General features: G+C 37.8%; 1 protein-coding gene across 7 annotated transcripts in view; it reads right to left on the bottom strand.

Moving 5' to 3' along the window:
- ARHGAP26 (Rho GTPase activating protein 26) overlaps positions 1–26882 on the bottom strand; it is a 567323-nt gene that overhangs the window by 230008 nt on the left and 310433 nt on the right. For all 7 annotated transcript variants that reach the window (XM_060180212.1, XM_060180211.1, XM_007518998.3 and 4 more), the window contains exons 13-14: positions 6504–6569; positions 2705–2779 (exon numbers count right to left, since the gene is read on the bottom strand). In XM_060180212.1, the coding sequence (XP_060036195.1) occupies positions 2705–2779; positions 6504–6569 (141 nt within the window). The remainder of the gene's footprint in view (positions 1–2704; positions 2780–6503; positions 6570–26882) is intronic.

Raw genomic sequence — 26882 nt, 5'->3', positions numbered from 1 at the left:
CTGGAAGCAAGCCAGGTGTTCAACAACAGATGAGTGTCTGGGCAAGTTGTGGTATATATAAACAATGGAATAATATTCAGTTATTAAAAATGGTGATTTCACCTTTTTCACCCCATCTTGGAAGGAGCTTAAAGGAATCATGTGAAGTGAGATAAGTCAGAAACAGAAGAATGAATATGGATGATCTCACTCATAGGCTGAAGTTGAAAAACAAGATCAGAAGAGAAATCACTAAGCCGAACTTGGACTGGAGTTGGTATACTGCACCAAAGTAAAGAACTCTGGGGTAAGTGGGGGGTGGTGGGAGAGTTCAGGTCCTGGAACACAATGGCAGAGGAGTTGTATTGTTATATGGAAAACTGAGAAATGTTATGCATGTACAAACTATTAAAATATTAATCCCCTAATAAAGAAATTATGAAAAAAGAATAGCATAAAATAAATAATAAACAAAAAATACAATAAAAACCTTCCTGAATATGAATTATCCTTCTATTCTCTTCTTTACTAACTTAATCTGTCAAATACAATTTCTACTAGGTGCTGACATTGTATTTCACATTATAGCTTGCAGATACATGCATAACTTCGCCGACAGGAACTGGATCTAAAGTTTCAGAGTTAGCACTAGACAATTTGTTTTGGATAATGGAAACTCCATAGATGTTTGCAGCTTTGATCATAAATGAAAAGCTAAGGACTGATAATGTTAAGACTCTTAATTTATCTTTATATTTAAAAAATAGCAATATGACTATACAATTGTACTCTTAGGCACTTACTCCACAGAAATAAATTAACATTCATATAAAAACCTGTACACAAACACTTATGGTTTAGTCACTTTATGGACTAACAATACAACTCAAGAATAAAGAGAACAAAGTGGAGTTGTTGTATTGCACCAAAAGTAAAAGTCTCTGGGATGGGGGAGAGATTTTAGGTCCTGGAACATGATGGCAGAGGAGAACCAAAAGGAGGTTGAATTGTTATGTGAAAAACTGAGAAATGTTACACATGTACAAACTACTGTACTTTACTCTTGGCTGTAAACAATAAATCCCCCTCCAATAAAGAGGAAAAAAGGAATAGATTATTAATATACATAACAACCTGAATAAAATTTAAGGGAATTATACTAACTGAAAATATTTATTTCCCAAAGTTATCTATTTTGTGATTTCATTACCTAACAACATTGACAAAACTATAGAATCAAAGAACAGACTAGTAGTTATCAGTGATTAAGAATGGTGGTGAAGTAGGAAATAGGCAGACAGATACAGCTATAAAAAGGCATCACAGGGATCTTTATAGTGATGGAACTGTATAATGTCTTGGTTGTGATATTACACTATAGCAAGATGTTATCAGAGGAAAGTCAGTAAAGAGTACCTGGATCTCTCTACATTATTTCTTATAACTATACATGAAACTACAGTGACTTCAAAAAAAAATTTTTAAGACTAACCATACTAAAGGGATTTGGTAAACTAGCAACACTGACAAACTATAGAACTGAGGTTACCAAAGGGGACATGGGTGGAGAAGGAATAGGGAAGGAGGTGGTCACATGGACTCTAGTGGAGGGATTGTTGGTGCTTGGTAAAATGTTTTGAAGAGGTGAGAAACTGGACTTCTAAAAACTGCTAGTAGGGTCAAGAGTGTGAGTGTGTGTGGGGGGGGGAGGACACTAATAATATAAACCACACTCAGAATGTAACTAACTACCTTTCAACAGTCATCATTTCAAACACAAGATCTCTCTGAGACTAGAAATGTGATAGTTCTGCCCAGAGAAGCAAAAGGTTCTCTCTTGAAGTAAAAAGCAATTTTGCCAGCATGAAAGATATTTCTTTACTTATGAAAAGTATTTTCCAGAAATTGGGAAAGCAAAAGAAATGACAATTGCTAACAAGAGAAGTATCTGTGCCCAGAACACTAGACTGGGACCCCAAGTCAATCTCTACTTGTGCCCTGTGGGCTTCCTTGGGGATAAATAACAGCTACTGCTCAGTGAAATCTGATCTGTTTGCCATTTAGACCCATGTGACTCACTCAGGCTGGCTGTATTCAGACCTAAAAATATAGGAAATCTGCAGCCTAAGCAAATTTGGCTCATGGGTTTTTTTATTTTAATACTGCACACTTGAAGATATTTACACCAGCCAGCTGCAAAGGAGCTGCTCAAATGACAGAAACTAGTTTGAAGTCTAGAAGCAAAAGGGAGCAGAAGAATTATCTGCTCATATACATTTTATCTGGGAATCACAAGACACTTTCTCAGGAACAGGAAACACAAGTACTGATGTTTTCTTTAGACTCGAAGAGGTCTTCCTTAGGCATCAGATGAGCCCTACTAAATAACTGTCTTTAAGGAGGGTAGAGGCAGTCACAAGCTACTAAAGACAGAGTCAGGTGGGATCATCAAATGAGAGACTCACTGCCACTGAGACTGGCAGCAGCTGAGTCCACAGAGAGGGTGTGGTTCCTCAGACCTGCCAATTTTGTCTAGTCACTCTCAGTACCTTGCCCATTAATTTTTCCAGCCAGAACAACTGGTGAGTGGGTTAGCTGATTTCTGGGAGTTATTTCTTAGACACCCCAATTCCAAAGAACTGGTCCAGACTTAAAGAACTGGTGACATTCTGCAGTTGTCTCTCTACACTTGAGGTCCTGACTGGCAGGGCCACTGTGCACTTACCCATCAGAACACTCAGCAGTTTCTGAACTCTGGAATTGACCCCCACAATTCGGTAGAGCCCCTGCTCATTGATCCCTGAGAAGAGAAGCAGATGATTTAATTAGAGGACCATCAGAACACAAGTCAAGTCAACCCATCCACATGCACTTTTTTTTTCTTTTTTATTTTCTCAGTCCTCCTAAAAGCTGCTCTAATTAAAGTCCCTTGTCATTCAGCTCTGTTCTTAGCAAAGGAGCGGGGTTTGGTACAGCTGTCTAAGATTTCATGGCTGTGCTGCACACTGCAGCCCTTGTTCAGTTATCAGAGAGAAAAGAAACCTTCTCTTGACAATGGAAGCATCTGAAGAGTTTTAAAAGATGCAAAAACATACTTTAAAATATGTCATATTTAATCAGTTTTTAATGTAAAAAGCCAAAAATGAAATGATAAAAATTCATAGTACAGAAATAAAAGACTTTCTATTTTCATATACAGAATAAAAGCACTGAGGTACAAGGCAATTTTTAATTATCCATTAAATTGTACTATACTTATTCCTTAAAAATAAAAGGTCACTTATAAGAATTCACAGCTGAACTAGATGAGGTTTAATTTCAAACACCCAATCAAAGACCCCAAAACTAACCCACCTGGGTACTTAGCTCATTTAAATGCAGGGACTAGAACATCACTATACAATTTACAAAAGGGGACAAAGCAGTATGAAATCTTTTCTCTTAAGATAGTCAATCTGACATCTCAGCTAACTGACTCCTGCTTCCTGTCCTATTCCGCTGATGACCATTTTCCAACTAGTAGCCCAGCTGAGTTTCTGAAATCAGAAATTCATTCTCTAAAAACTTTCTAGTGGCTTCCCACTGATTTGAGATCACAGGACCCACAAGGTCCTACACAACTGAACACAGACCCACCTCTGAGCACAATATCAACCACTTTCATAATACTTCAGTCACAGGTGTTCCTCTTACTCCAACAGATGAAGTTCATGCTCCTGAATCACAGTGTCAGCCCAACTGTTTTTTCTGCTACTGAAATCATTCATCTCTCAGATCTTTCCATCACTCCGTTCTTAGTTTAAATGCAATCATGTTGATTGCATGATCAATACTAGTGGCCAGGCCCTTACCCCTTTTTCCTTATAGTAGTTAACAATATTTGACTTCTCTTTCTTATTTTCTTGTCTTCCTCCCCACAACTACAATATGAACTATTATGCCTTTGTATCCCCACAACATTCAATAGACTCCATTAAAAATTAATATCCCCAGGACCTAGATCAATATATGAAACATGATAGAATGAATAAAACACTAAGTTTCAGACCATTACTTGGGGCTCAAACAAAATCTTCTAGACAAAATTACGGAAAATGTTGATTTTGCCATGTCTTCTCTGACACTACTGTAGAACTGGCACTAATAAATTAAAATAGTAATCTGGAGTGACAGAATTATACAGCTTTAAAAAAAACGTATAAATGCATGAACATTATCCTGCAAGGTTCATGGGGTAGGAGCTCTTATGCAAAAACCAAGGGATGAACTGAAGTAACTTAGCAGTAAAATTATTACTTCTTAACATAGCTCTAAATGCTTGCTTTTTTTTCCTGAAATGTCTCTGTCTCTTTTGTTCTGTGCTTCCCTGAGACTCTGCATAAACCCAATTATTAACAAACTACAGAGAACATGGCAGGTCACCAAAAACAGGTGTGTATATAGATTCACTACAAAAGGGAAAGAGCCATTTCCTTCAAATAGTTATGCTAAAATCTTTAACTCACACTGCATTTGCTTTTTATGCTAGATGAAACTTTCATCCTATATTTCAGGGCAGGAGAGAGATAAACAAGGAGGCAAAAATTACAGGACCAAGTCAACCAGTGACCCTCTTCTTCCTTTATAGTACTTATCATATATATTTTCTGCGTTTACATCAGAAAACTTTGTCATATTAACTATCTGGTGTGCAATTATTCCACAGATCTGTTGAAACATGTTAAATGGTTCATTTCCCTTTGTTTTGACTGCTGAGTATCGCAAGTCACTCTGTTGGCCCACCTCAGACAACAATAGGAAGTTCACAGTAAAGGAGATGCTTGTTTTCTTTTCATTTATGCACATGGTAAAAATGATGGTATCAATAAATTTATTTCCACTTCATTTCTAGAGATTCATGTTACTACATGGCTGTACCACTGTTGATTTAACTAATTTTTGAGATATTTGGCCAGTTCTTATTTTTTTCCCTTAACAATACCATTATATAAACATTATTATGGCTCAATCTGAAGCATGTCCTTATTTCCTCAAAACCAATCCCTAGAAATCTCAGCTACTTCTACTTTGTACTCTGGATATATTTTATATATCTCTGCAACATTTTATAACTCTTTATTGGTAGTGATGATAAGCAAACCCTTAAAAATATTAGCACATATTAAAATGACTATCTTAGAAAGAATATTTTTTCACTGGATACATAGTAGTAAAGCCTTACAAGGCTAATTTTCTTTCCTCTCTCTCTTCTGTTTTATAACCTTTATAAAGATGTTTATGTTTCTCAACTTATGAGTTATTGATTATGCTAACAAAAGATAGAACTCCTTGCTATAATAAAAAAAGGTTTAATAACTTGGGAAGCTGTACTATAGAGTAAATAAAATTCACATTTTACAATGGTTCCAATGAAATCCAATAGAAAGACAGTTATCAGCTACTTTTCAAAAAAATAGTAAATCACAAAGTTCCAAGCTCCTGAATGGAGGCATCTCCTTTGTAGTAATCTCTCCAAAGAGAATGGAGATCATCAGGATGAACTAGCACCTCTGATCTCAATGCCCTGTTCTTTTGAACCTGGTAAAGATCAAGATGATACAGGCAAGATCTGACCATAACAATGCTTGGTGCCGCACTATGAATCCACTGCTCCTGGAGGCCATTTTTCCCATTTTGTTGCCATTGTTGTTGTTGTTGCTGCTGCTGCTGGATAGAACAGAGAGAAATCAAGAGAGGAGGGGAAGACAGAGTGGGGGAGTGAAAGATAGATACCTGCAGACCTGTTTCACCACTTGTTGATGGGAAGGTGAGGCTCAAACCAGGATCCTTATACCAATCCTTGCATTTCACGTGCCATGTGTACTTAACTCACTGTGCTAACACCTGTCCCCGCACCCCCCCAGAGTAAGACTCTTAATTTTAGTACTACAGCCCCCAAGAAGTTCACTAGAGAATTCAAGGTATCTATGAGCTTAGACAAGAAAAATAGTACACCTTCGTTTTCACTAAATTATAACTGAAATTAATCACTTCTTTCCAGTATGACCTATACGTAATGAGTAGTAGTAGCAAGAAAGCTTGGTCAGAAATCACCACTATTTTTGTAGCACCCTAAATTATTATATTGATCTTGATATCGCACCATTTCCAAACCTTACTATTTATTAGACATACTATGTATAACCCTTTGTCTAAAATGTCAGTAGAGATTCTATATTATATATGTTATATTCTTATATAACAACTAAGTTTTATAATATTTTAATTGAAATGTCATTAAGTGGATTCTTAATATTCCTATGGCTTTGATACTATGCATTTTAAACATTCTTCTGATCAGTTAAGAAGGTTGCTAATTCCTTAGTTGGTAAGTACTTTTGCTTATGGAAACACATGGACAGTGGCACTTGGGGGACTTAATGAATCACTTAAAATTGGGAAACAAAAAAAAAATTGGAAAAAAGCAGGTAGCAGGTCTGATGTGACCTTCACTGAGAACAATGCCATCTGTTGAGCTACTTTACCTCTGGTTTCCACAGCATGGATGCACTTCCTGATTATGTTGAAGCCAATACTATCCAACTGTGCAGCTGAAAGAGGAAGAGAAGAGCAGTCAAGTAGCTGGCTGTGCAAATTAAACTCTGGCCAAGACTTCACCAACCTTGCAGGTATTAGTCCCACATGGTGGCCATGGATCTTTTAGGTTTTCCCACTAAAAGGTATAGGAAATATACACACCATACACACACCACACACACACACACACACACACACACACACACACACACACACACACACACACACACACACACACACACACACCATACACAATTACTTGGCAATCACTGGCAGTTATAATACATCCAAGTATAGTTCTAAGTGTTTTGTATGCTATCATTTAATTATCATAGTAAGAATTACTATAAAAGGACACACAGCAATGTTACCCTCAATTTATAAATGAAGCATTTACAACTCCATTACACCAAAAGACTAAGCATCCTTTACATTATTTTGGTTTCCATCAGGAAGTATAAACTACATCTCAGTAACCATTGGGTAAATGCTTGACACAGAGTATCCCACTAATCTTAGAAAGTCATCTTGGAATAAACCATAATTAGTTCCACACTGCTGATGAAGACACTGAGATTTGGCAATGCTAAATATTTTAAACAAAGTTACAGAGCTAATGTGTGAAAGATTCACTTCAGAGTATAAACCACCAAAATTGGTGTGAATCTGATACTGAATTTAAAGAGGAGGAAATTTTTGTTCAGGAGGCTAGAAAAGAGGAAAGAAATAAAAAGGTAAAATTAAAATAGCCTAGAACACAGAAATCATCGGAGAAGAAAGCACTAGTGCAATAGAGCTATCCTTTATGCAGTAGAACAGCAGGTGGGATCAGCTCTCTATCTGCTCTAAAGCCCACTAATGTTACTGAAAAAAAAACTGATGAACAGCAGCAACTTTCCCAAAGCACAGAGACAACTTTCCAACCTGGCAACTGGGGGGGGGGGGGGGTAACCCATTGAAATTCATCTGCAGATTTCAGCTGTCCAAAGAAGAAATGTATGGTAAACTAAAAGATTGGATTTCATCTCTGGTAACATGACAAACAAATATGAAAGGTGGACAAGAAATGACAGAAAGTAGGAAGATGAGAATTTATAAATGATTTGGTATCATTCCAAGGCAAGAAATAAACATGAATTATGGGAACTGAGCAGCACTTGAAATTATCTTGGACTCCATCCAAAGGGACTCTCCCTAATTCTTAATGTACATGGGTGAACATAGATCCAATGAAGACAAAGATCCTTTAATAAAAACCTTAGCACTCTAGAGGGTCATGCAGTGGCACACCAGGTTAAGTGCACATAGTATGAAGTGCAAGGACCTGTGCAAGGAACCTGGTTCACGTGGGGTGGGGTGGTCACTTCAGAAATGGTGATGCAAGTCTGTGGGTGTCTCTCCCTCTCTATATCCCTCTCCTCACTCAGGTTCTCTCTATCCTATCCAATAAAATGGAGATAAAGGCCACCAGGAGCAGTGGATTTGTGGTGCTGGCACAGATCCCCAGCAATTACCCTGGAGGCAAAAAAAAAATTAGAATTCCCACAAATCAAACTAAAAGGAAATGCTAATTTCCACAAAGTTTTCTTTCAAAAAGAAGTAGTTCTTACTCTTACATGCATACTTATTCCTTATTGGGTGGTTTTTTTTTTTTTTTTTTGCCATTAAGAGTGATCACTGGGACTCAGTGCCTGTGCTCTAAATCCACTGCTCCTGGAGGCCATCCCCCCTTTTTTGTTGCCCTTGTTGTTGTTGTTATTGCCGTCGTTGTTGGATAGGACAGAGAGAAATCGAGAGAGAAGGGGGAGTCAGAAAGGGGGAGAGAAAGACAGACACCTGCAGACCTGCTTCACTGCTTGTGAAGTAATACCTCTGCAGCTGGGGAGCAGGGGTTCAAACTGAGTCCTTCTGACCTTCAATTGCACTTTACTCCATGTGTGCTTAACCTTCTGCACTACTGCCTGGTCCCTCTAGAGTTACTTTTTATAATCACTTTTGGCCTCTAGGATAGTAAGTTAAATACAACGATGGATATATATGTTTTTATCCCTTGACATGACCTGCTACACAAACCATTGATGATTTTATACATATAAAGTTATAAGAAATCTAATATAGTCCCTTGCCTTTCTAGAACAAACTATGTACTTACTCTGCAAATTGTGTTGTGGTAAGCTTTCTGATTAGTAGAGGCAAGCAAAATCAAAACTATTTTCTTCAAATAGAACTCAATCAACATACACAATGATCATTTCCCAAATTTAATAACTGGGCCTGGGAGGTGGTGCAGTGGATAAAGTGCAGGGTTCTTAAGCATGAGGTCGAAAGTTTGATCTCTGGTAACTCGTGCCAGAGCAATGCTCTAGTTTCTCTCATTCCCTCTTTCTCCCTCTTCTCTTCTCTCTGGGGTTAATAAAACAATTGTTTTAAAAAAACAAACTGAATAACAAGTAATAATGTGAAGTCTAGATACTCACTAGAATATAGAATGAGATTTTGAAAAATAACAATTTTATTGATATATAACCGATGCACCATAAAGATGACCTGTCTAAAACTCCCAATCCAACTATTTCCTGGAAATTTGTAAGTTATACATCAATTATTACTATAATTCCATGACCTTTGTATTAAACCCTAAAGAACATTTATGAACACTAACACTAACACTTTCTATTTATCCCTTTCATCAGCTCTTAGAAGCCACTACACTATTTTCTCTCTTTCTACAGATTTGCTTATACTGGGCATTTCATATAAAGCAATCATATAACAAGTGATCTTTTTTGTCTTATTTCTTTCAGTTAGTATAATTTTTTCAAGGTTTCTAAGTTGCAGTATCAGTATTTCTACTGACTTTTATAAATAAATAATATTCCCTTGTCTGGATAGACCATATCTCACTTATCAATTCATCAGTGATTTCTACTTTTGGCTATTATATAAGCAGTAATATTAAAAACATTAGTATATAAATCTCTATGTGGATGCACCTTTTCAATTCTTTCAGAGCTATCTGGTAATTTTGTGCTTAACTTTTGCAGGAACTACCAAACTGCTTTTCTAAAGCAATATATCATCTTACAGTTCTGCCAGTAATGCAGGAGGGGTTCAATTTCTCTACATCCTTGCCAACATTTGCTATTGTCTTTCTGATGGTGGCCATTCTAGTGGGTGTGTGAAATGGTTTTTCACTGTAGTTTTCTTATTTACTTTTCCCTAGTGACTAATGATGTTGGGCAACTTTTCATGTGCAGGGAAGGATTGTCATTTCTTTATACAGTAATCAGAATACAGTTACAGGAAAGTATTTGTCAGAAGCAGATTTTTTTTTCATTTAAGGAGGCTTCCAAGTGTTCATAATTGTAATCCAATCATCAGTTGAAGCTTTATAGTTCGTCTTTTGAGAGGTGCTTAAAGAAAAAGGTGCTGGGAGTCGGGCTGTAGCGCAGCGGGTTAAGCGCAGGTGGCGCAAAGCACAAGGACCGGCATAAGGATCCCGGTTTGAACCCCGGCTCCCCACCTGCAGGGGAGTCGCTTCGCAGGCGGTGAAGCAGGTCTGCAGGTGTCTATCTTTCTCTCCTCCTCTCTATCTTCCCCTCCTCTCTCCATTTCTCTCTGTCCTATCCAACAATGACAACAACAATAATAACTACAACAATAAAACAAGGGCAACAAAAGGGAATAAATAAATAAAATAAATACTTAAAGAAAAAGGTGCTTTTATGAGATTATAGTTAAAAAATTTGCTAGAGAAAGAATGGTCATTTTGCACAGTGCTATCTATAGGTGCAGTAACTTATTTCAAGCTTAAATGTTTTAAGAGTAAGTTTATAAACATGGTCATGGCATACAAATTGGTGAATTTTTGTCCAGACAGAAATTATTTTTCTTCTTTACCTGAAGGAATATTGGTAAAAGTTTTAGAATATGTAAAATAACCTAGCAGCTAGTTATGATGTCTCATATGGCCAAAAGGTAGATGGTTATAAAGCACCAACACAACTGGCAGAAGAAGTAAGGGCAGAAATAGAGATCAGTCACAGAACCCTTTCTTGTGGAACTATAGGAAGCTGGATCTTTTTTCTTTCTTTCTTTCTTCCTTTCTTTCTTTCTTTATTTCTTTTTTTTTTTTTTTTAGATAAGTGATATCTAAAGGAAATAACAAACAAAATGGATTTCCAACTACAGCCAAAAAGAACAAAATTCTATCAACCTACATTAGAAACTACTTCTCTTAGAAACTGACATAGTCCCTCTTCCTGTCAAATCTCTAAGTATACCTTGGTTTACTTAACATTAGAAGCTTTCCACTTTGTTTTAGCCAGCAATCTCTTTTTCTTAAAGTAAACTGTAAACAGACATTACACATAAAGGGCTTAATAACTGTCATATATGTAACCTAGTATTTGTCAGCATATGTTAGCTAAGAGTAAGTGTACACAGAAAACCTAGTGGGGATTGTATTGCTGTATGGAAAACTGAGAAATGTTAGTATGTGTGTACAAACTATTGTATTTAATGTCTACTGTAAAGTACTAATCCCTCAATAAAGAAATAAAAAATAAATGTATATGTACATAACATTTATTTATTGCAAAGTGCTAAGATAACTTTATTACCAATGTGCTCAAATTGCATACTAATACTTATTTTAGTATTATACACATAAAACTGTTAACAAATGGAAATCATATTAAGCAAGTTTCATCAACAAGGAACTCATGAAATGTAGTTTAGCAGTCATTGCTCCTAGTCCCTAAACTGGGACTGGTTTAAGTTTTTACAGTGACAAATGCCCCAGCAGCTCATATCTTTCTGTCTCTGTCATGTACAAATGCGTGCACTCACACACACTGATCTGTCTTTATTCTCATCAGCCTTAGTTTCCTGCTGACCTCATGATTAGGTTACTAATGATTACTAAGTGCTTTATTATTTAAAATGTGCCATGTACCACTATAGTGATAGGGACTACAGTGCAGACATAACCAGATTATTAGTCTTGATATCTCTCTAGCATGTATGTAATCTAAGTTAATTGAGATCTTTTACTCTGCAAAAGAGAGGTGGCAGCTAAAGGTTTAGAACACAGTTTGCTAATGTCAGAAAAAGTCTGAGTGGCCTGCCAGATGGAATCGGCTGTCCTTAATCCCCTCAAGCAGGTGATTCAGCTCTTTCACTGAGCCAAGACTCAGAAAAGGTCAGGGATTTATTTGCAATTTCTGTATCCTTAAAATCTCTAGAAATAATCTCTCATTAAATATCTACTAGGCTTGCATTATTCCCTTAATTTGACTTGTGATAAGTTCTTGCAGGGCTGGTGGCTCCTAAGTCCAATGTCCACCATCCCAAAGCAAAGGTTTGGATTGGTTTATCTTCCTTCCTCAGTCTCAACTTCAGCTCTGCCTGGATTTCTCACATAGCAGCCCAAAAAATTGTATAATGTCTGTTCAGAGCTTGCACTGAATGCCAGGTTGACCTGCCAAGTGAGAAATGTGCCATCCTCTTAACTTTCATGTCCCAACTCTTGAAGCCTTGTTTGTTTTCTTTTAGAGACAGAAAGGGGTCAGGGTTGCATGAACCCATTTTCTCAAAGGTCTATGGAGAACACAAGAACAGCAGAGAGGTAGGTAGACACTCAGTGAACTTGGAGAGCTTAGGGCAAAACTAGAAGTGGGAGGAGGATGTCTGGTAGACTACTGGGGTTTCTGTTATCAGGTCTTGGGCTGGAACTAAGGGGAGGGAAGCAGCTGAGTCCAGAAAATGACTTTTACTGTAAAAAGTTTCAAAGAACAACATATTCAAAGGTTTAATAAAATCATTTTCTTGTCTAATAAGAGGAGGCTAGCTGGCTAGTCAGACAGGCATGGATTTTACCCTAGCCATCACTGCTATGCTCTGCAGCATCTGGTATCTCTAAGATGTTTTCTCCAGCTATTTCTGTCTTTAAAAACAAATGAGGTATGTAGGTGGTGATGAAGGGATAAGAGCTACAACAAAAATCTCAGGCACAGCTCTTAGCACTCCTCTGTATTTCAACCCTTCATGTCCAAATTATCACCAAGTTCCTCAATGTTATCCTTTTAGCATCTCTCCATTGTGTTTAGCCCTTACCATCTTCACTACCACCTAAGCTGTAGCTTTCATGATCTGTTGTCAGACCTTTCTCTCCCTCAAATTGTTCTCCCCACTAGTAGTTCTGTGATATTGGCACAAAAGAAATCCACAGGATTTCTTCAAAACCCTATGCAAGTAGATGAGATATTAAAGCTTCTGGTCCTTAGCTTTTTCATCTTTTGTGAGGATATAAAGGTTAAATAAAGAAATGAATAGCCTGATCTAACCACTTCCGTCCTTCCTGTTTCAATACAAAGAGATATTACCACCTAGAGTAAAGCCCCAAGAATGAGTCCAACAGGAAGGAAAAACGGGACTTCCGGAGGAGGGGATACAGAGTAGCAGCAGCTGTGTCTTTCTCCTCTGCCAGACAACTGAGAATAACAAAGAAGATCATCTGAGAACACAGCAAGAAAAGACTCAGACTACGTGGGAACTTACCAAGTCAGGGGTGAGTGTCCTTTTTGGCCTTGACTGCTATCAGAGAAGCTGAATTGGGCATGGGGTTTGGACCATTGGGGCATGAGAGTCTCTTTACATAACCACTGTGCTATCTCCCCCCTACCCTTTTTATATCTAGGTTAGGAGTGAGTAATAAATCTAAAAAAAATCTATTTATAGTTAAAAAAAAAAAAAACCTAGAGGGTCCCATATCGTACAGGGAAGATAAAGAACAAAAGAGGGTTGAGCCACGATGCTTCACCTCAAGGACTGAGACAACATTGAAACAACTGTTAATTTCCATAACTGTGGATTTTTTAAGTACCTTACTTAGACACAAGTCAGTGTAGGCAAGGGTGATTAGTGGACTGAATAATACTGAGAGAGGGACCTCATAACACATCATATACAAAGGTTAAACGAAGAGGCAAGGGAGTCAGGCAGTAGTGCAGCAGGTTAAGCGCAGGTGGTGCAAAGGGCAAGGATCCAGCCTAAGGATTCCGGTTCAAGCCCTCGGCTCCCCACCTGCAGTGGTGCCACTTCACAGGCAGTAAAACAGGTCTGCAGGTGTCTTTCTCTCCCCCTCGATGTCTTCCCCTTTCTCCATTTCTCTGTCTTACCTAACAATGATGACATCAATAACAACAACAATAATAACTACAACAGTATAAAAACAAAAAGGGCAACAAAAGGGAAAATAAACAAAGATAAAAAAATTTAAAAAAAAACAACCAAGAGGCAACATTGGAGAAACACTGGAAAAATGAACCAAGTCAAAAGCCCAGATAAAACCATAAAGATAGAACACATAAGAATGAGGACAAGATACAGACATTAATTGTGGTATCAGTCACAAGAGTGAGGAAAGACTATGAAAGTAAAATCAGAAATGGGGAAACAACAAATGAGACTGAAAGAAAACACTAACTATCTTCAAGGTGATTGAAGAGCTGAAAGCTGAAATAGTGGAGCTATAAGAGTACAACTAGCTGAACAAACTAATATCAAACAGTAATATACAAACTAATATACAAACTAATATACAAACTAATATACAAACAGTATCAGAACAGAGTAACAAAATAGCTGAGCTACAAAAAACAACAAGGGGAGACAGAATAGAATAAATGAAGCAGAAAACAGAATTAGCAAGACAAGATGAATTAGAAAAAAACCGAGAAAGAAGAGATCTCAAAAAGAGATTAAGTGATACTGAAAACAACAGAGGCATGACTTCAAAAGAAGTAGCATACACAGTATTGGCTTGCCAGAGGAAGAAAGAGAGGTAGGGGAAGAAAGCATTCCACAGGACATAGTAGCTGAGAACATCCCTAGTCTAAACAACATAAAAGACATAAAGGTCCAAGAAGCCCAGAGGGTCCCAAACAGAATTAACCCAGACTTAAAGACACCAAGACACATCATATTTAGAATGAAAAGGAACAAGGATAGGGAAAGGATCTTGAATGCTGCAAGAGAAAAAAAAAGAATCACATACAGAGGAAAACCCATAAGATTAGCAGCAGATTTCTCCACACAAACTCTACAGGTCAGAAGAGAATGGCAAGATTATCTATTGAGTGCTCAATGAGAAAAGCTTTCAACCAAGACTACTGCAACCTGCTAGACTGTCATTCAGACTAGATGGAGGCATAAAAACCTTCTCAGACAAACAACAGTTTAAGGATTCAACTACCACCAAGCCTGCCCTGGAAGAAATAAATTCTGAAAGTTCTCTTATAAACAATCACATAATCAAAGACATGCCATATATCAGAACACTCTAAAAGTCTATAATAATAGCATTAAAATATCTTCAATCTATAATATCAGTAAATGTCAATGGCCTGAATTCATCTATTAAAAGGCACAGAGTAGGAAGATGGATCAGAAAACACACCCAACCATATGTTGTCTGCAGGAATCCCACCTAATTCAACAAGACAAAGACAGACTCAAAATGAAAGGATGGAAAACATACAAGCCAATGGACCACAAAAGTGGGCAGGAACCAGTATTCTCAATCTGACATGATACACCATAAGATAAAATAATATAAAGTAAAGTAAAATAAAATAGAAATAAAAAGATAAGGATGGACATTACTTAATGCTCAGAGGATCAGTCAATCAACAGAACTTAATGATTATTAATATCTATACACCCAAGGAGAGGTCATCTAAATACATCAAACACCTACTGAAAGAGCTACAGCAATATAGTAACAGCAACACAGTAATAGTAAATTTCAATACCCCTTGGATGTTAGACCAGAAACTATCAAATACTAAGAGGAAAATTTTGGCAGAACTCTTTTCCATCTAACTTTTTTTTCTTCTTTTCTTTTTTTAAATTTTTTTCTTTTTTTTTTTATTTAAGAAAGGAGACATTAACAAAATCATAGGATGGGGGGGTACAACTCCACACAATTCCCACCACCCAATCTCTATATCCCATCCCCTCCCCACTAGCTTTCCCATTCTCTATCCATCTAAATTTTAAAGGCATTTTCAATGAAATGAATCCAATTAACAAAAAAAAAATTAACAATAAAGGCAAAGCAGAACTTGGACTAGGTCTGTTGTATTGCACCAGGGTAGGGTAGGGGGGGCAGGAGGGTTCAGTTCCTGGAACATTATGGTAGAGGAAGACCTAGAGGGGAGGTTTGAATTGCTATGTGGAAAACTGAGACATGTGAACAGGGGTAGATGGCATAATGGTTATGCAAAGAGACTCTTATTCCTGAGGCTCCAAAGTTTCAAGTTCCTGGTGAATTCACCTTCTTTACCCCATCTTGGACGAGCTCAATGCTATCATGTTAAGTGAGGTAAGTCAGAAACAGAGGAATGAATATGGAATGATCTCACTCATAGACAGAAGTTGAAAAACAAGACCAGAAGGGAAAACTCTAAACAGAACTTGGTGTACTACACCAAAGTAAAAGACTCTGGGGTCAGAGAGAGGGGTTCAGGTCCTGAAACATGATGGCAGAGGAGGACCTAGGTTGGATTGTTATGTGGAAATGTTATGCATGTACAAACTATTGTATTTTACTGTTGACTATAAACCATTAATCCCTCAATATAAAATTTAAAAAAAAATAAAAGAAAAACAAAAGCTGTTCAAGTTAAGACATGATATAGAAGAAAAAACCATGTTAGTGGTTTCCTGGATGCTATTAAAAATCTTTTGTACATTCACTGAAGCATTATCATCACTGAGCTGTATAGAGCATTTCATTTCATAGTCACAGGTTTGAGGATTAGGAAAGGTCCTGAAAGAGAAGTGAAACTTGGACTGAGAGTGGTGTATTGCAAGTATTCTCGGGGAGGATGAGATGGGAAGGGTCAGAGAAGGTGTTGGGGTCCTGGTGCACGACCATGGAAAAGAACCTAACGTGGCAGAGAAAGTGTTTTTGTAGACACATATCACAGGGAGATGAGACATTGTGTCAACAATTATATTATAAACACTACACCTTTCCAATAAAATGATTTGAATAATGAAAGGAGAGAGTTCTTGCTTAGTACTTTGTGCTACCTGACAGATGTCACTCCTCTGAAAATAGAAGTCATTTATTTCCCCCCAAATCATCTATCTGTTGTTGTCCACTCCAGCTGCCAGAACTCAGAAAACCAAAAGATTAGGTAAGTAGTAACTCATCAGTTTTGAAAAGAAGGAACCTTTCTATACTCAACATTGGCTGTGGACAGTAAAGTCTATGTCAACAGTACTCTAAGACCCACTCCAAGGATACCCTCAAATGTGTAGCCTGGAAATTCTAAACACCTCAATAGTTTTTTTTTCTAGTCTGAATTTTTGTCCACGAAACTTACTACTAAAAAACTTTAAGTGGGAGAATCTGAATTTGAATTTATTTTAAGTGGAGAGAATTGAAATTTTTGTCCACGAAACTTACTACTAAAAGAACTTTAAGTGGGAGAATTGAAATTTGCTGGATCCTTGTCCTAAAAGGAGAGGCCTAAGAGGTACCCCATTCTTAATATAGGTCCTAAAAGGAGAGGCATAAGAGGTACCCCATTCTTAATATAGGTGGATGTAGGAGTTTATCTGAAGTTATTGTAAACAGGGAACATTTTATGAATGGCTCCAGAGGCATATTCTTAGCACAGAAATTTACTCATTTTACCAATGTGACTTGCTTTTTATAGTCTGGTCTGCCTTGTTGATTATGAATTGAATCAATTTCAGCACTTGTAAAAGCAATGAAGAAATGACACCCACAATCAATAAAATACCTAGGAATAAAGTTGACCAAAGAAATGAAAGACTTGTATACTGAAAACTATGAGTCACTACTCAAGGAAATAGAAACTGATACCAAGAAATGGAAAGACATCCCATGCTCATGGATTGGAAGAATGAATATCATGAAAATGAATATTCTCCCCATAGCCATATACAAATTTAATGCAATACCCATCAAAGTTCCACCAAACTTCTTTAAGAGAATAGAAAAAAAACTACAATCATTAATATGGAATCTGAAAACACCTAGAATTGCCAAAACCATCTTGAGGTAAAGAAAGAGAAATGGAGGCATGACACTCCCAGATCTAAAACTATATTATAAATCCATCATCATCAAAACAACATGGTACTGGAACAAAAATAGGCACACAGACCAGTGGAACAGAATTGAAAGCCCAGAAATAAATCCCCACACCTATGGACATCTAATCTTTGATAAGGGGGCCCAAAGTATTAAATGGAAAAGGAGGCTCTCTTCAATAAATGGTGCTGGGGAAACTGGTTTGAAACATGCAGAAGAATGAAATTGAACCACTTTATCTCACCAGAAACAAAAATCAACTCCAAATGGATCAATGACCTGGATGTTAGACCAGAAACAATCACATACTTAGAGGAAAACATTGGTAAAACACTTTCCCACCTACACCTCAAGGACATCTTTAATGAAACAAACCCAATTGCAAGGAAGACTAAAGAAAAAACAAACTAATGGGACTATATCAAATTGAAAAGCTTCTGCACATCCAAAGAAACTATTAAACAAACGAAGAGACCCCTCATAGAATGGGAGAAGATCTTCACATGCCATACATCAGACAAGAAACTAATCACCAAAATATATAAAGAGCTTAGCAAACTTAGCAACAAAAAAGCAAATGACCCCATCCAAAAATGGGCAGAGGATATGAACAAAACATTCACCTCAGAGGAGATCCAAAAGGCTAACAAACATATGAAAAACTGCTCTAGGTCACTGATTGTCAGAGAAATGCAAATTAAGACAACACTAAGATACCACCTCACTCCTGTAAGAATGGCATACATCAAAAAGGACAGCAGCAACAAATGCTGGAGAGGCTGTGGGGACAGAGGAACCCTTATGCATTGATGGTGGGAATGTAAATTGGTCAAGCCTCTGTGCAGAGCAGTCTGAAGAACTCTCACAAGGCTAGACATGGACCTTCCATATGATCCAGTAATTCCTCTCCCGGGGATATACCCCAAGGACTCCATAACACCCAACCAAAAAGATGTGTGTACTCCTATGTTCACAGCAGCACAATTCATAATAGCTAAAACCTGGAAGCAACCCAGGTGCCCAACAGCAGATGAGTGGCTGAGAAAGCTGTGGTGTATATATACACAATGGAATACTATGCAGCTATTAAGAACAATGAACCCACCTTCTCTGACCCATCTTGGACAGAGCTAGAAGGAATTATGTCAAGTGAGCTAAGTCAGAAAGATAAAGATGAGTATGGGATGATTCCACTCATCAAGGGAAGTTGAGAAAGAAGATCTGAAAGGGAAACTAAAAGGAGGACCTGACTAAATTGAAAGTAAGGCACCAAGTAAAACCCCTGTGGTGAGGGGTGGACATGTGGCTTCCTGGGCCAGTGGGGGTTAGGGGTGGGTGGGTAGGATGGGACACAGTATTTTGGTGGTGGGAATGGTGTTTATGTACACTCCTAGTAAAGTGTAGTCATATAAATTACTAGTTAATTAATATGAGAGGGGGAAAATTGATTGTATGTCTCGAAGTTTTTAAAACACAGACTGAGTCTTTTTAATATATAAGCTGTGTATTTGATATGCGGACTCTCTCAAAAGCCTAGACCAAGTAGATCAGAAGCAACCGGTGGCACAGCTATATACAAGATACTGGGTACTATACAGCAAACCCTAACAAAAGGACTTTTCAGAGTTAACCCAAATACCAAATAATGTGATGATAACAATAACTACCCATTGTCTTTTTGAACCCTAAGACATCAGGATCCTCACATTTCCACTATAGAGCCTATATTTCCCCCAGTCCTGGAACCTTAGGATAGGACCCACTTTCCCGAATGCCTCTCCCAATTCATATCAAATAATATTGCATCTGCCAATCGCAACCTAATCAACACAATGATTGCCACCTCAACATGCTTCAGCTCAGATTGTGTCCAGAGACATCAGGTGTGGAATGAAAACCCTTCAGTTTCATTACTCAGGTGAGACCTTTCCTTTAATAGTATTCTCTAATTCTATCCCAGGTGGTTCACTTTCTAACAAAGTCCCAAAACTTAGATATAGACCAGGTTCTGTGTTAGAGAGAACATATGTTCACATGTATCCATAAACTAGTGAAAAATATATACCTGAAAGCAGAAGTACACTAGAGTTTGCAGTGAGTACCCCCCCAACACTTCCTCTCCCCTATTCCAACCGTTGGGTCCATGATTGCTCAACAATTTGTTTGGCTTTGTATGTTAACTCTCTTTTCAGCCACCAGATTCCAGATGCTATCAGGATGCCAGCCAGGCTTCCCTGGACTGAAGACCCCACCAATGTGTCCTGAAGCTCAGCTTCCCCAGAGCCCCACCCTACTAGGGATTGAGAGAGGCAGATTGGGAGTATGGACCGACCAGTCAATATCCATGTTCAGCGGGGAAGCAATTACAGAAGCCAGACCTTCCACCTTCTGCAACCCACAATGACCTTGGGTCCATTCTCCCAGAGGGATAGAGAATGGGAAAGCTATCAGGGGAGGGGATGGGATATGGAGTTTGGGTGGCAGGAATTGTGTGGAATTGTACCCCTCCTATCCTATGGTTTTGTTAATGTCTCCTTTTTTAAATAAAAGATAAATTTAAAAAAGTTTAAAAAAAAGAAAAGAAAAGACACCCACATTGAATTGAATGTGAAATCTACCTAGAAAGTAGATTTCCAACTGACTGGCTCACACATCCTCTCCTAAATCATGTGGACTTCCAGAGTTGCCAGCATTCCCTGACTCTACACCTCTGGGTGAACATGGCAGGTGAGAAGCAGTTTCACCTCTCTGAGACTCACATACCTCACCTGTATAGTGAGGATAAATTATTTAGAGGTTAGGATGGTCAAATGAAATATACAATATCTGTGACTTACTTAGCATGCAATAAAAATCATTATCTGTATACTCACTATTACAAGGTTACTATTACCTACTATTTGAGACATACATTCTAGATAATGAGATATTTCTCTATCCCAAGATCATCTTATTTTCTTATAATAGTCCCAGGAGATACATATTGTTGCAAATCTTACTAATAATTTCTTGCTGGGTTTCCCAACTAATAAGAATAATGAAAGATAACATATTTACTCTTTAAAGAATAAATTATAGCTTATTTGATTTTACTAATAAACCTGTTATTTTTGATGATGAGAAAAAACAGACCATAGTTCTAAGTGGTAATAATGATGATAACAATAACTAACACTTACTGAGCAGACTGCTTTGCTCTTGGCTTAGCACTTAAAAACTTGATACCATCACCACCACTCATTTTTAGATAAGAAATCTTGAAGCATACCTGATTAAGGAATTTCTAAGATCATGGGGTTAGTGAATAGTAGGCCCAGGGTTCTAACTTGGTCTGACTAGAATTTAACCTCTTCTACTACTTGTTCTTTTCCTGAGTTCACATGACTAGTAAGGAAGGATTTGAAAATGGGGGAGAGGGAAAGATACAGAGGGAGAGAAGCCCACATATACTCCCCACTCTATCCAGTAGTAGTCCTCAGACCTCTAAATGAGAAGCAAGAACATGGCTTATTGCAAGGAAGATTCTGATACCCAACCAGAGGATACACTTGGGTAACCTAAGTGTAGGTGTGTGAAATATGCTTGGGAAAACACTATACAATATTTCAAATAATTTGAAACCTTCATCACTAAAGACAAAGAAAAATGATTGCTGACTGTCAATTACTTGCCAGTATTTATACTAATGTCCTCATATGATTTCTTTCCTCTAGATAGAGGATGAGAAACAAGAGATGAAGATGGAGAAGGAGATGGAGATGGAACTTGAGGTGGAGGCAGAGGTGGAAATGGAGATGAAGTATGAGAGGAGAGGGAAGAGGAAGAGGGAGAAAAGTTCACAACATAGCTCTACTGCTTGTGAAATTTCCCCCTGCAGGTGCTCCCATGTGATAGCCCAGAGCTTTAATCCATATCTTCTTATATAACAAACAATGTGTATGCTCTAGTGAGGGAACCTACTTCTAGTCTTTCTCAATTCCATTCTGTATAATCCTTCTCTCCACCTGAAAATATACCTTTGTTTAATAGTTACTATTTATTTGTTTCTTTCAAAAGTGTGATCATGAAAGCATGGAGTATATCTGTTTTGTTCATTACTGTAGCGCCATGAAATATTTACTGAATGAAGGAACAAACACACTTCCCATTTTTGCCTGCTGAGATATTAGGAGCCAATTAGTAAAGAAATGCCTGCAACCAAGGAGCTGAATGTATTTCTAAATTTTAGGGGCACTGTTGTAGGAAGCACAAGACAAATGGGATCTGGGGGGATCTCATTTATTCCTGGTCCTCTTAGCATGAATACCACCAATCAGAATTATGTACCCTACCAGATACACACAAATCTTATTAATATGGTTTCTGGGCACACAGAAAAAATCAGCAAAGAAGGACACATGGAAAAGAAAAGAAAGTGAGGAGTAGAAGAGAAACTATGTTCCTGTCTAGCCTAGAATAAACCTGCCAGCCCACGGCCTGAGTCAAGGGAGGCTGTCAGACAGTGGTAAAAGGTTCCAATTCTTGGAAAGATATGGTGACCAAAGTAGCAGTGTCTGGATTCTTAGGGAAGGCAAAGGATTACAGATCATCTTGAAAGAGAAGAGATGTTTCCTTGTAAGATTTTTTTCTCTGCAATGTCCTCATTCACCTTTCAATTCCAGATCAGGAAAGTAGTAAAAGAGCAATGCCTAATACACAGTTGAGAAAAGCCAACTAGCTTAATCAAGACCATTTATCTCTTGCCTAGGGATCTGGACATCCCCAAGAATGAATTACCATTCAGTCATCTCAATTCCCTTCTGCCTTGGAGGCAGGGTACTCTGGCTTTTTAACATAAAGAGACCATTACCAGTTTTCTGAAGGTGGAAATGTTTCAAGCAGAAAGTTCATTGCCTCTGCCATCTAGATCCCTTTTGTTTTCTATTTTGACCTTGACCTGCCCTGGAAAATAAGAGGTTTTATTGTTTGTTTGTTTTTTTGGTCACAACTCTGAGGCAGCAGAGGGCAAGGAATGAGATGCCACTCAGAACCAGAGACCCAAAATTGGAGCTTGGAGTCACCATTTACTGGTTGTGTGAGGTAGATATACTTCACCTTTCTGACCCTTCTTGTCTGTGAGATCAGACACTGTGGAAACTAAATAGGATGATTTCTGTGAAGTCACTTGGAGGCATTCTAAGGTCACTTAACATAAACACCCACTCATTTGGTATAATAATGCTTTTAATAATGGGCAAAGGAAATATTTAGTGATTACTTAGAATGCTAGGTATCACTTAAGTAAAGATTTCCAACTTAATCCATTTGAATTATCCCAACAAATCAGTGTGGTAAGTACCAAAACCTTTCTTGTCTAAGAAACACTCTTAAGCTAAAGCACTGGGGTGGATGAGGGGGAAGAATACAGATCCAAAAAGGATGGCAGAGGACCTAGTGGGGGTTGTATTGTTATATGGAAAACTGGTAAATGTTATGCACGTAAAACTATTGTATTTACTGTTAAATGTAAAACATTAATTCACCAATAAAGAAATTTAAAAAAAGGCTAAAGCAACTGATTTCCCAGGGTCACACAGTCATGAGCCTGCATCATGTGTGTCCCATTAAATAAGCATGGAGTGTTATATACCAGTCATATTCCAGGGCACAAGTTCCGTACTAATATTCAATACTGTCTCCACTGTGGCAAGAGTAGAAGACAGTCTCCACTATTTTTTTTTTTAATATTTAACAAATTTTTGTTACTTTTTCTACTAATTTCCTTCCTTCCTTCCTTCCTTCCTTCCTTCCTTCCTTCCTTCCTTCCTCCTACTTTCTTTCCTTTTCTTTCTTTTTTACTGGCGCAGTGCTCAGATGGATTTACACATGAATTCTACAAAACTTTCAGGAAACAATACTTCTACTTTTAAAACTCTTCCACAAGATTGAAGACACTGGAATACTCCCTTTCACCTTTTATGAAGCCAACATGAGCCTGATATCAAAAGCAGAGACAGACACACAAAAAATAAACAAACAAAACTACTAACCAAAATCTCTGATGAACACTGATGCTAAAATACTAAACAAAATCCTAGTCAACTGAATACAGCAGTATATTACAGAGATTTCATCACAACCAAGTGGGATTTTTTCCCAGGAATGCAAGGTTGGTTCAATATACATAAATCAATCAATGTAATTCACCATATAAATAAAAAAATCAAAACCAAATACCACATGGTTATCTCAACAGATACAGAGAAAACCTTTGACAAAATCCAATATCCATTCATGATCAAAACACTACAAAAGATGAGAATAGATGGAAAATTCCTTAAGATAGTAGAATCCATATATAACAAACCTACAGCCAACATCATACTCATTGGAGAGAAGCTCAGATTCTACTAGACAGTGCTTCCCATTATCACCATTACTCTTCAACATAGTATAGGAAGTTCTCACCACAGCAATCAGGCAAGAGAAAGGTATCAAAGGAATTTAGACTGGAAGGGAAGAAGTCAAACCCTTACTATTTGCAGATGATATGATAGAATATATAGAAAAACCTAAAGGATCCAGCAGAAAGCTTCTGGAAATTATTAGACAATATAGCAAGGTGTCAGACTATAAAATTAACATACAAAAATCAGTGGCATTCCTTTTCACAAACATTAAGTCAGAAGAAAAAGATATCTAGAAATCACTCCCATTTACTATCCCAATAAAATATCTAGGGATAAACCTTACCAAAGAAGTGAAAGACCTGTACACTTAAAACTATGAGCTAATATTCAAGGAAATAGAAAATAATACAAAGAAGTGGAAAGATACCCCATGCTCATGGACTGGAAGAATTAACATCATCAAAATGAGTACACTTCCAGAGCCATATACAAATATAATGTGATACCCATTAAGGTACCACCTATTTTCTTTAAGAGAATAGAACAAAAATTATAATCATTTATCTGGAACTAGAAAATACCTTGAGTCACCAAAACAATCTTGAGAAAAAGAAACAGAAATGGAAGCATCATACTCCCTGATATCAAGCTGTATTATAAGACCACTGTAATCAAAACGGTCTATTACTGGAACAAAAAACAGAAACAAAGACCAGTGGAACAGAACTGATAGCCAAGAAATAAACCCCAACACCTGTGAACATCTAAGCTTTAATAAGGGGTCCAAATTATTAAATGGAGAAAGGAGAGTCTTTTCAATAAGAAAAGACTCTCCTTTGCTAGGAAAGTTGGGTTGAAACGTGCAGAAGAATGAAACTAAACCAATATATCTCACCAGAAACAAGAGTCAACTCCAAATGGATCAAAGATCTGGATGTTACACCAGACACTAGCAAATACATAGAGGAAAATATTGGTGGAACTCTCTCCTATCTAAATCTCAAGAGAATCTTTGATGATACTCAATTTCAAGAAAGTTTAAAACAAAAATAAACCAACAGGACTACATCAAATTGAAAAGCTTCTGCACAGCAAAAGAAACCATCACCCAAATAAAGAGACCCTTCAAAGAATCGTTACATGTCAAATATCAGACAAGAAGCTAATAAATCATAGATAAGGGAAAGATACAAGCACTTTTTAATAATGGCCCTTTTGGTCACTATTAGGCCATCATCTTAGTTGGGGAATTATAGTTAGGGAATCATGGGATTCCCACACAGATATGATGGTCATAGACCTCTAACAGATCCCTCTCTCTACCATAAGTGGTCATCTCCATAAGGAACAACATCATAAACCCTCTTGTGGGTCTCTGCAGGACCTTGCCCTCAATGTAGAACAACGGTAGGGACTGCCCTACTATGTGAAGGGAGCTGGGTCAACATACTCTGCCACTCAAGGAAGATTGGTCCTGACATAAGTGCAGCCTAAAATGTTCCTAGCTATGACCATGGAATTCAAGATCAGACTGACATGGATGCAGAGGTTATACAGGCTCTTGTGCTAAATATGAATAGACATGGGCTCTAGGCCATATTGACAGTCAATGGTATTTATAAACTTCTCACTTACTTGGGAGTAACTCTCTGCCCTGATCCAGCTTTCTAGTCCTATTCCCAATTTTGGCACCATCTTCCCAGATGATACTTTTAGCCCACCTGCATGTTAGTTGTGGATCTCTAGCAAAAATTAGTAAAGTCAGGGGCCCTTTGGAATATACCTAAAATATTGACTTTCTAACTTCTTTCAACATGAAGACCCCAAAGCTCATCTGCTATACTCTTACCTTTAGATTCCTGACTATTAAACATTTTGTTCTGCTTTATATCTTAATGATTTTCAGCTACCAAGTTGCAGATGCTGCCATGATGCCAGCCTGACTTCCCTGGGCAGATAATCTCACCAATTTGTCCTGGAACCCAACTTCTCCAAGGAAAGATAGAAACAGGTTGGAGGTATGGATTGACTTGTCAATGTTCATGCCCAGTACAGAAGCAATTACAGAAGCCAGACCTTCCACCTTATGCACCCCATAGAGATCTTTGGTCCATACTCCCAGAGGCAAAAAAAAAAAAAAAGGGAACCTTCCAATGTAGAGGATGGAATGTGGAACTCTGGTTGTGGGAATTGTATGGATTCATACCCATGTTATCCCACAATCTTGTCAATCATTATTTAATCACTAATAAAAATTAAAAAAAATAAAGTAGTGACCAGAAAGACCTGCCATGGTACCGGAGGGAAGGGGGAAGAGAAAGGAAAAAGGGTCAAAGGTTTTTGGGGGGAGGTAGTCCCAAGGGAATGTAAGGAAGGAAGAGAGTGCATATCTGTCTTCTGTCAGACTATGCTTGACAGGTGCAGATGAAAAGCTGAAGGGAAGGTACACTCAGCTGACTGTCTCATGGGCTAGTACACAGGAGGCCAAGCCACCACGTCCATTAATGCCAACCATACTTCTCTGGCTTAAAGGGGGAAATGTTCTATTTATAAGCTATCAACCAGAGGTGACTTGGCAGCCACTGGATGGCTCTGATACCACAGGGATCCTGGTTTCCAGTGGAGGACTTCTCCTGTCTAATGAGAAGGCCTAAGGAGATTAGAAAATAGAGGGAAAAAAATGATATCCTCTTTTCTGCACTCTGATGCTTTCATGAGGGCACTGTGCTCAGAGGACTGGCTCCCAGCAAGCTTTTCACTGCAGTCTTCTAGGCCACATCTCTTTCTGTTTTACAGATCAAGGG

This window comes from Erinaceus europaeus, chromosome 2 (genome assembly GCF_950295315.1).
Source record: "Erinaceus europaeus chromosome 2, mEriEur2.1, whole genome shotgun sequence".
Taxonomy (NCBI): Eukaryota; Metazoa; Chordata; class Mammalia; order Eulipotyphla; family Erinaceidae; genus Erinaceus; species Erinaceus europaeus.
The sequence above is the reverse complement of the archived record's forward strand: the minus strand, read 5'-3'. Positions and strand labels throughout refer to the sequence as shown.